Source organism: Bos grunniens, chromosome 4 (assembly GCF_055505025.1).
Source record: "Bos grunniens cultivar Pamir isolate PY7600 chromosome 4, Bosgru_T2T1.0, whole genome shotgun sequence".
Classification (NCBI taxonomy): domain Eukaryota; kingdom Metazoa; phylum Chordata; class Mammalia; order Artiodactyla; family Bovidae; genus Bos; species Bos grunniens.
The window spans coordinates 43261783-43278204 of NC_141168.1; the positions used below are offsets into that span (position 1 = coordinate 43261783).

A 16422-nucleotide genomic window follows, 5' to 3' on the forward strand; every position below is an offset into this window, starting at 1 on the left:
CCGCTCTCCACGCTGGTCCTGCCCCAGGCCCCTCACTGCCACCTCCTACTTTCTTAAGCCCCCTCTCCTCCCACCACCCTCAACCAAAGCCACCTGCAGCGTGCTGACTCTCTTCTCCTTGGGACGCTCTCCTCCGGGGACCACAGTGACTGTGCAGGGCTTCAACGCCACAGAGGCCAGCTGCCTCACCACCAGGCCACGCCAGCTCTGCCGGATCCTCATGCCTCCACGCTTTCCTCTTGGTTCCAAACCTGCTCCCCACACTGCGTGTCCCTCAAGGCCCCATGCACCGAAGACAGTCCAGGGGGACACCTAGGAGGCCAGCCCTGTATGCAGACGTTCGTTCCCAATCCCTGCTGAGCCCAGAGGAGTCCCAGACAGCAGTGCTGGTGCCCCTGCCTCTCCTAACACAGCCCTGAGGCACCTAGCCATTCAGCAGCAGGTCAGCTGGATGAGGGGTCACTGCCTGCACCAGCATCCAAGGGCTCCCGTGTGTCCACTGAAGGCCTCCACAGGGCACTGCATTCAGCCAGGCACTCATGCCACCATGGTCAGCACTGCCGGGCCCTTGACAAGTCCTGCTAGAACCAGCACCTCTGACTCAAACCACGGAAGCCTTTCCATCAGACCAGCATCTTCAGGTTTCTTCAGATGCTTCCTGGATCGGTGGATCCCAGCCCTGAGCTCATCAGCAGGAACCTCTTGCTTCTTATTTAGACCTCATGGCCTAGTGCCTGCCCACTCTGGGGCCGGACATCCAAACTTTCAACAGCTGCCCAGGGCCCTCTCCTGTCAGGTCAGTGTTCAGACTGCTCTTTCATCTGGCGGCTACAGGCAAATGCAGCATTAACTGGATAAACCTGCCACCTAAACGTGCACAGAGGTGGTTGCACCCCTTGTCCTATGTTAGGCCAGCTCAGGGATTACAGCCTGAGGCCACCTTCCACAGATGAGACTACCAGGTGCCTGGGAGCCAATGGGCAACCACAGTCCTGGCCTCCAGCCCCATAAGCCCAGGTAAGGTTGGTGAACCAGATCAAGGGACGATTCAGAGACTCAGGGAGGGATGACAGACAAGCCTAACACCAGCTCAGGGTTCAAACCCCACCCTGCTGCCAGACCAGCTACAGGACCTTGAACACGTGCTGTGACCTCTACACCTCGACCCTCCTCTCAAATCCCCATGCGGTTCACTTGGGACACTGAGAAAGGAACTCTCTTCTCTAAACAGCCCCTCTTGGGAGTATCAAACAGGAGAAAGACAGCACGAGTCTAATCTTCCTCTCTGCCACCACAGGCTCCAGACGAGCCTCCTCTCCAGTCACTGATGTCCTCCTGCCCTTCTTGGGCTGCCGGCCAGCCACGCTTCTCAGGCCTCTGACTTCGAAAGTGACTTGGAAGAATTTTCTTCCCCCGGGTCCTTTGTGGTCAAAGCTGCACCGGACCTGAGGTAGGGCAGGGCCAGGCTGTTCCTCCTGTGCTGAGGGTCTTGGAGGGGCTGAGGGGAGGAACAGCCCCAGTGTGTGAGGTGAGAACACGCAGCATTACCAGGACCCTCTGGAGAGGCACCTCTCGGCCCTGCCACCTGGGCTCTTGGTCCAGGCACGGAACCAGAGCCCCAGCCCAGGCAGTGACCAGGCCCAGGCTGCCGTGTCGGGACCCAGGAGGCAGCTGCAGAGACAGCAGCATGCCCGGTCCACCCCAGCTCAAGCCCCAGGAAGGCCCAGGAAGTGTGTGTGCCCGTACCAGCTCGTGGCTCTGCGGCTTGCCCTGCAGCTTCTGGTGGTAGTCGAAGGTGAGCCTGTCCAGGACGGCATGCTCCTCCTCGTCCACCGTGGCCATGGAGCGCTCCTTGTTGATCTTGTCGATGTCGATCTGCTCCTCGCCCTCCAGGATGGCGCTCCACCAGTACTCACCCACCTTGTTCAGGCTCACCTGGCACACGAGGGCAGAGACAGGGTCAGGGCTGGGGAGGTGGCACTGGGGACCCGGGGAATGTGGGGACACTGGGGATTCCATTCTCCAGAACTGGGACTGACTGGTGCCTAAGGTCCTTGTCTCCAGGTCCTCTCAGAAAAAGTGACCCCCCGACGGGCATCAGCAACCCTACCTGCTCAGCCACCAGAAGCCCAGCTTGCTCATCAGAGGGGACATTTCCAGCTGCTCTGAGCTGCACCACCTGTGGTAACTTGCCCCTGTCACAGCCTCCCAAGCTGCCAAGGGAAGCTTGAGCCCAAACAGGAGCTTCTTTCAACACCCACCTGTGGAGCCCCACTAGCTCACCACCCCTACAATGACCTTTCCTGCTTCCAAGTGCAGCAGCCAGTCTCCTGCCTGCTGGGGGCACTTGGAACCCAAGGGACCAAGCATTCAGCCTGACAGACTCCCCCACAACCAGATGCCCAGGCTTCTTTGTCCCACTGTCCTCCTTGGCCTGGCCAGGGCGACCACTGCGTGTGACTCACTTTCTGCCCAGCCTCATGGTGTAGCCCAGGGAGGAGACAGAAGAGTCAGGGGGGCATGAGAACTCAGAGACAAGGACGGCGGAATAGCAGGGCTTGGCCTGAAGGTGAAGCCAAGTCCACGCATCCCAGCGTCCACACAGGGAGGGTCCAGGGCACACCCCTTCCTATACCCAGCGGCTGGGTTCTTGGGGAAACTCTCTATCAGCTGACCAAGAATTGACAGGTGAGCTGCGAACCTACCTCACATTGTCCACTCTCGGACAGGATGAAACCCCCAGTCACGCCCGAAGGTGTGCAGAGGTGATAAGAGATTAGGAGCCCACAGCAAGAGCAGCTCTTACTCAGAGAGCCATGAGGACGGTGTGACTGGCTAGCGGGCAATCCTGACAAGTGACATCTGTGCAGATACTGCGTGCTCACAGGCCACAAGTCAGCCTGCCCCATGGCTCACGGGCTGCGGGGGGCAGTGCTGCCAATTCCAGCCCTCTGTCCCGGTGCACCAAGAGCCCCTACGGAGTCCAGGTCCAGCAGAGCTCAGCCCCAGGCACTGAGAGCGGCTGAGGTGTGGGCGCTGATAGGGCAGGTCATGCAGTGGAGACAGCTCCAGAAAACCGCGAGCACAGAATCAATGTCAGTATCTCAGCCCAGTACACAAGGCTGCCCCACTTCTGACCATCATGGGTGGACGTGGCTGTGCAGATGGCAGGGGTGAGGTGGCAGGGGCCCTGCCCTCCTCATCAGATGAATGGCCTCTACCCTGCCAACACCACGGTTTCCAGTCAGAGTGAAGTCTCTGTGTCCAGATGCTCTGCCCAGCTGCTTAGCCCAGCTGCTCAGGCAGCTTTTTGCCCACTTACTCTCCTGCTTGCATGCGTGGACCTGACCTGGCCCTCCAAGACCCCAGTGCCAAGCTCTGAGCCCCATCTTCATGGAACTGCAGATCTCTGGGTCAGTGCAGTGAAAGGCTTGAGGGGGAAATCCACTCTCTTCATATTATTCCAGGAGAGCTTCTGAGGAACAGTCAGCCTTCTATCCACTGACTCAACCAACTTCAGATCACAAATATTTGGGAAAGAAACTTCCAGAAAGTTTTCAAAAGCAAGACTTGAACTTGTCTCCTTCAGCCACAACTCTTTACATAGCATTTGCATTGTATTGGGTACATCCCATGAAGTATGAGAGGGGATGTATGTAGGTTATGTGCAGACACAACACCATCTATATACGAGATGAGAGCATCCTTGGATGTGGGTATCCTCTGGGGGTCCTGCAACCAACCCCCTGAGGATACTGAGAGACAACTGTACTTACAGAATATAAATTTCCAAAGAGAACAAACCCTTCGGATTTATTTTATTCGTGTCTTTGTTAGTGATCACTGATCTCAGCAGTGATCTCATTATCACTGCTGAGCTCTCTCTTAACGTGTATCATTAGCATTAATCCAAGCCCTGTAAAATACACACTGTTACCTCTACCTGGAGTCAGCGCCTCACCTGGATTGCCCAATGCCACAGGCAGAGCAGAGCTGCGCTCGGGCCAACAGCCCTCAATGGCACTGTAGGGGGGCAGCTTGAACCCCACCCCGGTGCTCTGCTGCTGGTCCTTCTCACACAAACCACATGTGGGGTGTCCCAGACAGGTCCACGCACACCCAGGCCTAACACGGCTCGGGGGCACCACGGGACTGATCCTGACGAGGAGCTTGGTGGGCCTCACTACCTGTGCCTCCTGCCTCCACAGAACACGTCTGCGAGGGCACTCTGCACACCCAACAGGCATTAAGATGAGCCTAGCACCACCTTTAAGGTGGAATTCACATCAACATAGAATTAGCCATTTTAAGGTGAACAATTCAATGCATTCTGCATTCACAGAGGCTGTGTCTAGTTTCAGAACATTCTTGTCATCACAAAGAGAACTTGTACCCACAAGCGGTCACTCCCCACTCTGCCCAGAGGCTTGCCCTCCCCCAGCTCTGGCAACAAATCATTTATTTGCCTTTTCTGGACACTTCCCAGAAATGGACCCAAAGGCTATGTTTCCCATGCCTGGCTTCTTTCACTCAATGCGATGTCCTCACATTCCTGTGCTAGTGGGTCAGAACTTTATTCCTTTTCCAGGTTGAGCAATACAAAATGTAGCACCCAGAGGACACGGGGAAAATGTTCTTGGAATGGGCTGAAGGATTCAGGTCTAAAAATAATATCTTTGATAAAGCAGTCTGATGGTTTAACATTTGGTTTTGATTTTTTAACAGTTATTTTTTTTAATTGGGTTTGTGGGGGCGTAAGCTGGCACATAGTAAAACTCACTTGTGAGAGTAGGTCCACCCTATGAGTTTTGACAAATGCAGCCACACAGCCACCACTATCAAGCCACACCCTAAGTTCCTGGTCCCCTTGTCGGTGACCCCTCAGCCCGCCACTTGCTTTGCCATCTGGTTGGTCTGTGTCTTGGTCTGCTCTTCTCCTAGCATAGTGGTCTGGCGTTCAGCCATGCTGGGCATGCCTGGAGGGGTAACCCCTTGACACGGTGGGCTGACGCACCTGTGGGTGGCCAGGTGGGCCTTTCTAGGGTTCGGCAGTCACCTACCAGGCTGCCTGCAGGGCTGTGTGTGAACATGTGTCTCCCTTCCCCTTCGTAGACACCCAGCAGACACCAGGGCTGCGGGGTCCTACGGTAAGTGTATGTGTAACTTTATGACCTTCCCATCAACTGTATGTGTAACTTCATGGCCCTCGTCTCCGCAGGGGAGCTCCAGGGGCTCCACACTCTTGCCAGCACCTGCTACTGTTGATTCTTTTCAGGAGCCAATCAAATAAATATGAAGTGACATGTCACCATGGTTTTAATTGGCATTTCCTTAACAACTAACAATGCTGAGCATCTTTTCATGGACTTACGTGCCATCTCATTTCTTAAAACATTTTATCTGGAACAATTTCAATCTCACAAGTTACTAGAATTGTTCAAGTACAAACAATAGCCACACACCCTTTTCCTAGATTCACCCACTGTTAACACACTACCCCTTTTATTACATGCGTGTGTCTGCACACACACTCTCACTGTGTGTAAGTTTATATATATAATATGTGGTAAGTTACATGACACTTGTTCCAGAATCTTGGCCCTTTACCCCTAATACTTCAGTGAGTGCCTCTTCCTGAAGATATGAAAGTTCTTCACTACTGGGCTGGCCAAAAAGTTCATTTGGATTTTTCTGTAACATCTTAAGGAAAAACCTGAACTTTTTGAACAACCCAGTAGAGTTCAGCTCCCCTTGCCTCCAGCACAGGATCCAGTCCAGGGTCCCGACTACATCTTAGTGGGCCTGTCCCCTTTAACATACAACATTCTGCCGCTGCGGTCTTTTGTTGTTAAAATCCATTCTTCAGGGTGGAGGGAGGAGGGTTCGGGATGGGGAACACGTGTATACCTGTGGTGGATTCATGTTGATGTATGGCAAAACCAATACAATATTATTGTAAAGTAATTAACCTCCAATTAAAATAAATAAACATATTAAAAAAACTATAATCCTTTGATCTAAATAAAAATAAAATAAAATAAAATCCATTCTTCATCTGGGGTTTGTCTGGTGTTTGCTCCTGCTGACTCAGGGAAGCGCCCCCAGTAGAACCCTGCACAGGCGATGCTGTGCCCCTCCTGCGATGTCCCACCGGCAGGCACAGACGTCACGTGGCTGCAGCGCCTGGGGGTTCCTCCCTGACCCCCTCTCCCCCACAGTGGCGGGGAGACTATGCTGCCAGCCCCAACAGAAGCTGTGGGAGGCCAGCAGGGGCCTTCTCTCAGCACCAGCTCCTGGATGTCCAGCATCTCAACAGCTCTCACTCACTCCAGTCCCTGACCATGCAGCACACGGAGCGCCCCAGCCTGGCTGGTCAGGGGTGGCTGCTGTGACCTGATAACTCAGTCTTATCCCTCGGCCTTCCTCCAGGTTGTAGCAACTGGTCCCGGATCGAGAATCAGTTTCTCAGGGGAACCCCCAGAGTGCTGGCTGAACAGTTTTCCCAAAATGTCCTCGCAGAAACTTCCAACTCCATGTGGATCAGCTTACCTCAGCACCCCAGTCTGTGCTGATGACTCACTGACACTCATCTCCCTCCCCTCCCCTCCTCACAGAACCCTGTTTCTATTCAGGGAGGCAGTGTGCCCGGCAAGAAGACGGCTCCTCGCAGCTGCCCATACGTGGGATCAAGTTTGGACCAAGGAGATGTGCGTGAAAGTTGCGGGTGATGTTTCAGGGGGTTGCCTTGAAACCAGGACAGAAGACAGGCAGAGACAGCAGGGGGCCTGCTCAGCTTCAGGTACTTCTGCGGAGAGAACGTGATCCCCAGCCAGACCACTGACCTCTCAGGGCTTTGCCAGGGGCAGTTCTGTTGTGGGGAAACTGCCAGTCTTTGATGTTAACAAATTTTTAAGCTTTAACATTAAAGCGCTGAGGGCCAGACAGAAGCTGGCTATGATGGGGGTGTGGTTGGGAGAAAGTGACCACGTGCTGCCGAGCTTCCTCTACTCTCTCCTTCCACGTGGGATGGAGGGGGTGCTTGCTCTGTCCACTGGGAGCGTGGTCCTCTGGTTTGGCTTGGCACATACCTCCTGTTCACTGGGCAACTTCTCCAGAACGGTGCTGGAACATGATGCCTTAGGCCACCTACTTCTCAACATCAGGCCTCAGCTCTTTCTGGCTGGGACCTGGGGATTGGCAATGATGCCAAAAATGTGACCAGCCTGAGAAACATGACAGGTCCCGGGAAACATGGGTACTGAAAGCCAAGAACTTGCATTTCACTCCCTGGACTAATTTCCAGGCTTGGGCTCTTGCCAAAATACTAACATAACTTAATCTGTATTTTAAGCTGAACAGTGGTCCCTCAGGGCCAGGAAAGAGGCAGGTAGCCACCCATGAAGAAACAAAGATGGTGAACCACTTCACAGAGAAACATATATCCTCCCTAGAAAAATGGAAAGGAACAAATGGGATAAATGCAGATAAGTCAGCAAAGACAAGTTAAAATGAACAAGCCCAGTGCTGGGGTGCAAAGGGGCCTGGTGACGTCACAGAAATCTGACATCCTTCAGGGAAGAGCCATGGCAATGGCCAAGGACGACAGTCAGCCTGTAACCCCACTTCTGAGAACTGTAATTTAAAGAAATCATCTAAATATGGGGGTACAGCATGCATTAAAACACTCCCAGGCTCAGGCACCAGACACACAGCAGTGTGAGCTTTTAGGCAAGTGGACAAAGGTCTGCAAACACTGCAGCTCCTGCACTGACTTTAAATGACTCGAGTGTGGGTCATGTCGGCATGTGAACGGGCTTCGCCTCACAAATGGCTACGAATCAGAGACATGGAGCATCACAGGCACGAGGCCATAGCCTGCAGGCGCCCAGAGCCTGGCCATCAGCCCCACCTGCGGGGAGAAACCAGGGCAGTGAGCCGACGCGGGTTCTGGGACAGAACAAGACACAGGGGGAGGCCCTGGTTTCACGTCTCCGTAACCAAGAAAGGAGCTTGCTTGAGAATCAAGCAGCCTCGTTTAACATTCTCAAGTGTGGGAGGGAGGGAGGCAAGAACTGTCATCCGGTTTTAGCTGCCACCCCTGCCTGCTCTGAAAGGCTGCTTGGGCGTGTCTGATGCGGATCCCGGCTCAGGCGAGGAGAGAGCGGTGGCTGGGAATCAAGGGGCATGTCTGCGTCAGCCTGCCTGGGAGGTGAAGACTCAGGCCATGGGCTCTGGCGAGGTGACAGGCATCCCTGGGGGGACCCCTCTTGTCCCAAGTGGCCCCCACAGAAACCATGCCTTGTGATACAGCCTGTGTGAGTGTCCCAGGGCAGCCGTAACAAAGCCCACATATGGTAGGCTTGCAACAAGGTATCTATCTTCTCTGTCTGGAGGCTGGAAGGCTGACATCGAGGCGCTGCCGGGCTGCACTCCCTCCGGAGCTTCTAGGGAACCTTGCCTGGCGGTCATGTCACCCTGTGTGCCTGTGTCTTTTCTTCTTCTAAGGACACTTGTCACTGGATTTAGGACCCACCTGGATAATTCAGGATCATCTTGTCATCTGCAAAGACCCTTCCTCCAAACAGGCCCTATCTGCAGGTTCTGGGGTTTGGCGAGGACATCCAGGGGCCCTTTCCAGTCCACTCAGAGTTTAGGAGGTGGGCCCTTGATGATGTCCCTCAATCGCCCCAGGGCCTAGCACAGGGTCTGGCATTTAGTGATAAGCACACAAGGCTCTGAGCCTCATTCTAAGACCAGGGAACAGAGGTACCGTGGGGCTCAGGCTAGTGGGACTGAGGCAGAGAGCAGGCCTGGTGACCGCAGCAGCCACACTGCTTCCTCCAGAGGCTCGAGGGAGTGGCACTGGTTCTTCGCAGCAGGTGCACCAGGGTCTTCACACGTCCAAGCAGCATGCTCACTGCACTACAGTATCATCTCAGACACATGGCACTCGGCGTCATCAATAAAATAAATAACTACACTGAAAACACACCAAACCTCCAGCTCCACGAGTAACAGTGTCTCCACAACACGCAGGCATTGGCTGTACCAATGGTCAGGAGGAAGGCGGAGACAGGCAGAGTCCCGCATCTCAGGAGAAAGTGCACGCCAGGTGAGCAGGGGGCTGTGCTGTCAAGAAAGCTCCAGAGGATATGATGCTCTAAACAAGTCCCCTTTCCCTTCTACAAGTGCTGCAGCATTAGAAATGTGACACCATCCACGGATGATAAAAGCTACTCAAAGGAACCAGGGAAAGAACCAGTGCAGCGCCCGCAATCCCCGGAGGTTTCCACGTGGACCCTGCGCAGTGAGCGGGAGCAGAATTGAGCCACGCTTACGGGCAGCGACAGGTGTCCCTCAGTCCACAGCCAGGGCTGCTCCTTTATAACTCCTTGAGCAGTAGGTGCCTGGCAAAAGCAAACTGGAAAACTAAAAGGTGGCCAGGGCACAAGCTTCCTCCTGGACCAGAAGAGGACCTGGGCTGACCACGGGGCCTGGGCACATGACCGGCCACCTGGGCCACCTGAGCAAGGCTGGCAGAGACAGCGACACCCCGGTCTCCCTGCTGGCCCAGTGCAGCCTCTCACAAACACCACCACACTGCTACCAGCTCTCCTCCCCTGCCTGCCCCCACCAGGGCACCTTTCGGTTGATAAGACAGAGAAGGAGGGAACAGGAGGCCTCCGGGTCTGGGGTCTGGATCCACCCTGAGCAAGCCCTTCACCCTGAGTGTCAGCATCCTGGTTTGTAAAACAGGCTTGCCGAGATGAAACAGCATTGCCAGGCATCTCAGAGAGCCAGGCCAGAGTGCCTGTACGCAATACATGGAGGCCTGAATTACAAGGAGTTAAGGCCCTGGCCACAAGCCACATCTGTGTTCAGATGTAACTTGTATAAAACACACAAGATGACATGGCTCTGGAACAGGTGTGAAGAAGTCAGTGTCACCTCTTGTGACAAACACCCTAAAGAGTGAGCTACCTGGTAACAACCTCATTTTCACTGAAGTAATGTCAAGTAAAGGGAATCCTCGGTATCCTGATTACAACCCTGACAGACCACGTGGGCTGTAAACAGATGCTGTGAACCTTCAGAGTCCAGCAACGAGGTCAGTCTTTCCATCCCAGGCACAGGCTCGGGTTTACAGGGCTGAAGATAGCAGAAGTGCCCCTCAGAGGGAGACCAGCACAGCAGCTAACTGCTGGGACTGCTCTGGACAGTCCATCAACCCCACACAGGTGACGTCAGGCCTGGTGCCCGTGGATAACAGGGCACCCAAGATCACGAGTCTACATTTCTGGGACCACTTGAGCCATCACAGCAGCACCTGTGGAGGGTAGCCTGCCAGCTGCTGGCTCCCACTGGCTACTGGCATGACCTCGGTAGGCAGGGGGATAATGAAACCCTGGCTTTCTACCTCCCGCAACCATGCGAAGTCCAGATGAGACCATGACCATGAAGGCATTCTGCAAATGGAGGAACTGGTGATAAGAACATGGGCCATAGTTTGGGGAACGGCACTGCAAGTGGGGAGGCACAGGGGTGAAGAGATGAGGGACTGAGCCCAGGGCAATGAGGGCGGAAATCATCACAACTGTCACATGCTCGTGTTGAGGACGGGGCCTATGCAACAGAGCAAGGTCTAAACAAGACTCTGGCAGACCTGGCCAGCGCTCTGCCACCAGTGTCCCTGCCACACAGAGGGGCTGCGTGCGCCCATGCGTCCCAAGCACGCCAAGACCTCCAGCCGACCCAGCACTGGGGGTTCCTCTCTGTTCCATCCGGCATGGGTGTCTGCGAGCTGAGAGAAGCCAAACAGAACCCCATGGGCCTGCCAGTTAGGACCAAACAGGCAGGCCCATGGGCATCTATTTTCCAGAGACAAGTAGATCTTGATGAAACTGTACATAAAGAACATTTCTATATAGAATTCTGAGGCTTTTCTTTGTCCAAAGACTTAATATTTTTCTTTTCATCTTTACCCCTTTCACCACGCCCCAGGTTAAGCACCCCAGGAGGAGGGAAAAGAATGAACCCAAATATACAGTCTCCCTTTGGTGGAGGAAGCTTCCCTGCATGCTGCCCACTGAACAGGTGCAAGGCTCTTATGAAGGAAGAATGTAGTAACTGGAACACATTCCCCTTAGTTTGGATCCCACACCCTTGGTTAGCTTAGCCAGTTGAGACCCCCTTTACCAAATAAGGCTGTCTGAGTTTATTAACTCTGCACCTCCAGATTGGCATTCATGTAAATGATCTGCCTTTTAATTTTTAACTTATTTGGTTTTGCCTTTTAGATATAACTGAATCCCTGGAGAGAGAGGCCTCTGAGACTGAAGAGACACACCCAGTGTGAGCAGCACAGCCACACTCTGGGGATGGTGCCCCGCCACGACCTCCTCCATGGTCACCGTGTGTGGTCTGTGTGCGGGCAGGAGAAGAGACTGCACTCGAGGGCCCCTGAGTTTCTCACTGATAGGGGCTCCACCTCAAGAAGTCAAGCACTGGGACCCCAGGGGCCAAGGCTGCAGATGCAGCAGTGAGTCAGCAGAAGCCCACAAAGGTGCCTTCTGAGCTACGTGGGAAACAATGGGGCAACTCCCCCGCTGCAGCAATCAACATGCTCACAGCCTCACAACCCACACTCACCAAGACGCACTTCCCAGGTTCGAGGCTCCAGAGGGAACTCTCGGTGTTGATCTTGTGGGTGAACTTCCCTTCCATGAGGACACGCTCCCCATTTTCCTCCAGCACAGCCACCCGGATGGAGCTGCTGCTGAGGGTCACCGAGACCTGGAACAGAGTGAAAGAGAATCACCTTGTGCTCCAAGACAGGAAGGAACAGTGGTTTCCAAGGCACCTGGCTGCACACGGTAGGAGAACAGGATGCAAGACCATGCCAAGCGTCACCAGGTCCACTGAACCAAGAAAATAATACCAATTCATACATGAAGGAGACTGTGTCGTCATGTCCTTCAAGAGAACGCACTTACAGTTTCAATATGCCTAACAGTAACGGGGGTGCTTTGTGGGAGCAGAATCTCCTCTCCAGTTAGGGGAGACCAACTCCCTGGACGGAAGGCAAGCAGGGCCAGTGTAGCAGGCGGCTACTCTCCCCAGGCCCACCTTGCTGTCTGGGGTCCGGAGCAGTCCCACCCCAGAGGACATGCCCGGGGGCCAGAGCAGCCAGCTCCTCTTCCCTCCAGGAGCTGCTGTGCCGGCTATGGCCACAGCTCGGCTTTCACCCAGGAGGGTGAGGCCAGATCCTCTGGTTTTACATTTTGTCTCTCTTCTCCCATATACTCATTCGCTGGATCTCTGCTCTCACACATCTGTCTTCACACCTGTGCTGGAGCTGCTGGACTAGGGGCTTTGCTTCACGCGTGGATCCCAGCAAGCAGCATCCCAAGTACATTCAGATCAGTAAACAGTCCAGGAAAGAAAACAGAACTACAGGGATTTCCCCACCACCTCCACCACCCCTTTTTCTTTAAAATTTTAAATTCTGTGTTTTATAATGCAAAAATCTTTTTATAATAGTATTTACACAATGTATTCATTACATGAACAGAGGCTGGCTAACTTAGACCTTTCTCACCAGAGCGTGGGGTCAGTCAAGGTGTCAAAACAGTTTGGAGGTGGCCCTCCCATGTCACCTGGTAAGTGCTTATTAAATGCTTATAAAGCACTTGGAAAGATTCCCTCAGTGTCACAGAATTTTCGAAATGGAGTTTACACACACGTTGATGGAATCTGATACTATAACCTACCTGAATTTTAAATAACCATAAATGAGTGATGGAAAGGAAAACGATGTCTGCACACACCATACCCACAGGCCGGCCGAGTCAGGCCCTGTAAGCCCCAGCTCCACTTACACTCAACTTCTGGGAGAATTACCACTTTCTCGACTGATCCTGCTACGGCACAGGCACAACTCACTTCACTCCCAGCTGCCCAACAGCAGCCCAGCTCACTCCTAGATGGGTCCAGACAATTACTGGCCAAATTGTGTCCCTGACCATGAACTCAGATGTGCGAAGAACACTTGACAGAGTGGACCAAGGCTCCATCAGTTGGCCTCCCAGGAACAAGCTCGCTTTAACAAATGAAATTCTCCAGCCAGCTTCACCTAACAGGATAATTTCCAAATCTGGGTGAGCTTCCACAACACTTGTCTCTTGTACAAAGGGGATGCACCCAGGCACCAAGGGAAACCAGGCAGGAGACACTTCCAAGAGCTCCAGTCCAAGGTGTCACTCTGAGAACAGGTGGTCATCCTCTGACCCACAGAGATGAGAGGAACAAAACACAAACAGAAAAACCCCGGACAGCACAAGGTAAGCAGGGAGAGGCCGGGACAGACAAGCTTTTGACAGCTCTATGGAGAGGAAGGAGAAGTGTGTGGGGACAGACACCACAGAACAGGGACAAGCACAGCTGCGTGGGGCCTCCGGCTGGCAGTCAGCAAGGACGGAGAGCGGAGGCAGAGCAGCTGAGTCAGTGCACAGGGCAGCTGGGCCAGCACAGCCTATCAGGAGAGGCTGGAACCCACTGTGTGCCACTGAGCAACAGGCAGCCCAGCTCCAGAAAACCTGGCCAGCAGCTGAGGGGACTGGGTGGACACTGGCCCAGTACACCATAAGGCAAAGCCAACCACCAGTCAAGCCCTCAGCTGTGAGCAGTGATGGGAGGAGCAGACCTCAGACACGTAAAGGAGAAAACCATCATCATTCCACACTCAAAAGAACGAGGACCATATATTTTTTAAATAAAAAAACTAATAGGGAACTAAGGATTGTATCCTATGAGAAAAAGCAGCAGCCCCCAAAGACAGACTTAGGTTAACAACAACAAAAAAGGTAAAGACTGTAGAGCTACCTAAGAAAAAAGGCAATTTTAAAATATGTCCAATTTATATTCTGAGAGACCTGAGAAGATACTGCATCTGCAGAACCAGAATAAAACATGAAAACAGAACTAGACAAAACAAACAAAAGATACTTAGAAAAAAATAGAGTGAAAATAAAATTTTCAATAGAAAGGAAAGATAAAATAAAAAAGATAAAATAAAAAAACTGGAAGATAAAATAAAAAAACTCAAGGTAGAATAAGAAACCAACCCAGGCAATCAGTTTGGCATCCCAGAAACTATGACAAGACAACGACCAGTGCTTAAGAAAAACATGTCTTCAGTTTGAAAGAACCCACTGAGGGCTGAACAGAAGGAATGAAAGATGACAATTCATATTGCTATTTAGAATAAGTTCCAAAAAGTTCTATGTAACAGGGGAAACGTTTACGCACAAAGAACCAGAATGGAAGAGATTACTACAATCAGTAACAGTGGATGTAAGAAAACAAAAGAATGACACCTACAATCATGCTGGGGGAGTCTGCTTATTTGTTTTTGCCACACAACACAGCTTGCTGGATCTCAGTTCCCCTCCCAGGGACTGAACCTGGACCACAGCAGCAAAAGACCAGGGAACTCTCTTCTTTAAAGTTAGAATTCCATATAAACTCAAATCACAAAATAAGTGAAAGGTTAAAATAACTGCATTTCTTCTGCTTTATTGACTACGCCAAACCCTTTGACTGTGTGGAAAATTCTTCAAGAGATAGGAATACCAGATCATCTGACCTGCCTCCTGAGAAATCTGTATGCAGGTCAAGAAGCAACAGTGGGAACTGGACATGGAACAACAGACTGGTTCCAAATAGGAAAAGGAGTACGTCAAGGTTGTATATTGTCACCCTGCTTATTTAACTTATAGGCAGGGTACATCATGCAAAATGCCGGGCTGGATGAAGCACAAGCTGGAATCAAGATTGCCGGGAGAAATATCAATAACCTCAGATATGCAGATATCACCACACTTATGGCAGAAAGCGAAGAACTAAAGAGCCTCTTGATTAAAGTGAAAGAAGAGAGTGAAAAAGTTGGCTTAAAACATTCAGAAATGTTTCAACATTCAGAAAACTAAGATCATGGCAACTGGTCCCATCACTTCATGGCAAATAGATGGGGAAACAATGCAAACAGTGAGAGACTATTTTGGGGGCTCCAAAATCACTGCATATGGTGACTGCAGCCATGAAATTAAAAGATGTTTGCTCCTTGGAAGAAAAGCTATGACCAACCTAGACAGCATATTAAAAAGTAGAGACATTACTTTGCCAACAAAGGTCCATCTAGTCAAAGCTATGGTTTTTCCAGTAGTCATGTATGGATGTGAGAACTGGACCATAAACAAAGCTGAGCACCAAAGAATTGATGCTTTTGAACTGTGGTATTGGAGAAGACGCTTCAGAGTCCCCTGGACTGCAAGGAGATCCAACCAGTCCATCCTAAAGGAAATTAGTCCTGAATATTCATTAGAAGGACTGATGCTGCAGCTGAAACTCTAATACTTTGGCCACCTGGTGCAAAGAACTGACGCACTGGAAAAGATCCTGATGCTGGGAAAGATTGAAGGCAGGAGGAGAAGGGGACGACAGAGGATGAGATGGTTAGACGGCATCACCAACTCGATAGACATGAATTTGAGTAAGCTCTGGGAGTTGGTGATGGACAGGGAAGCCTGGCATGCTGCAGTCCATGGGGTCACAAAGAGTCGGCCACGACTGAGCGACTGAACTAAACTGAACTGAAGACACTCAGGAGCACTGTATTTATTACCACACCATCATTCTGAGAAAGTTACTTGAGGCTGTAACATAAAAAATGAGGATGAAACTAAAACAGAGGAAGATCCTGGGTGAAGGAGGGTCAAAGAGTACAAACTTCTACTTATAAAATGAGTAAGTTCTGGGAATCTAAAGTATAGCGTGGTGACTATAATTGACAATACTTGTATATTTAAAAGTTGCTAAGACAGGAGAACTAAGTTCTCATCACAAGAAAAAAACTGTGACTATGTGAGGTGGTAATCTTAACTAAACTTATGGTGGAAATTATTTTGCTACATATATGTATATATATATATACACATACACATTTCAAGTATTTATGCTGCACACCTGAACCTACTACAATGATATGTCAATTACATCTCAATAAAAATAAAGGGGGAGGGGGTAAGGAGGAAGGCCCAGAAAGGATCTAAAACACAGTGAATTTAATCTAGAAGTGAGGTTAAAAAAAAGTTCTAGGATGCAAGCTATATAATATTGAACTAGAAAATAATCAGTCCAAATGGGAGTCATGGGTGAAATGGTCTGCAGAGAATGATTTCTAGACAATACAGATTACCAGTGAGAATCTGGGTAATTCTGAGTTTATGATGATAGTGTACTATTTTTGACAAGGAAAAAAAAGCAAGACATGAAGAAACTCCAGAAAAACAAAAAACTATTCAAGAAACTCCTGATCCAAAGGGACGTAGTGAAAGTGGAGTAAGTACCACCAAAACAGCCTGA

General features: G+C 51.3%; 1 protein-coding gene across 1 annotated transcript in view; it reads right to left on the reverse strand.

Annotated features, from left to right (window-relative positions):
- Positions 1 to 16422, reverse strand: part of NUDCD3 (NudC domain containing 3) — a 70552-nt gene that overhangs the window by 2904 nt on the left and 51226 nt on the right. The window contains exons 4-5 of the mRNA XM_086396130.1: positions 11650 to 11793; positions 1747 to 1935 (exon numbers count right to left, since the gene is read on the reverse strand). Of these exons, the coding sequence (XP_086252256.1) occupies positions 1747 to 1935; positions 11650 to 11793 (333 nt within the window). The remainder of the gene's footprint in view (positions 1 to 1746; positions 1936 to 11649; positions 11794 to 16422) is intronic.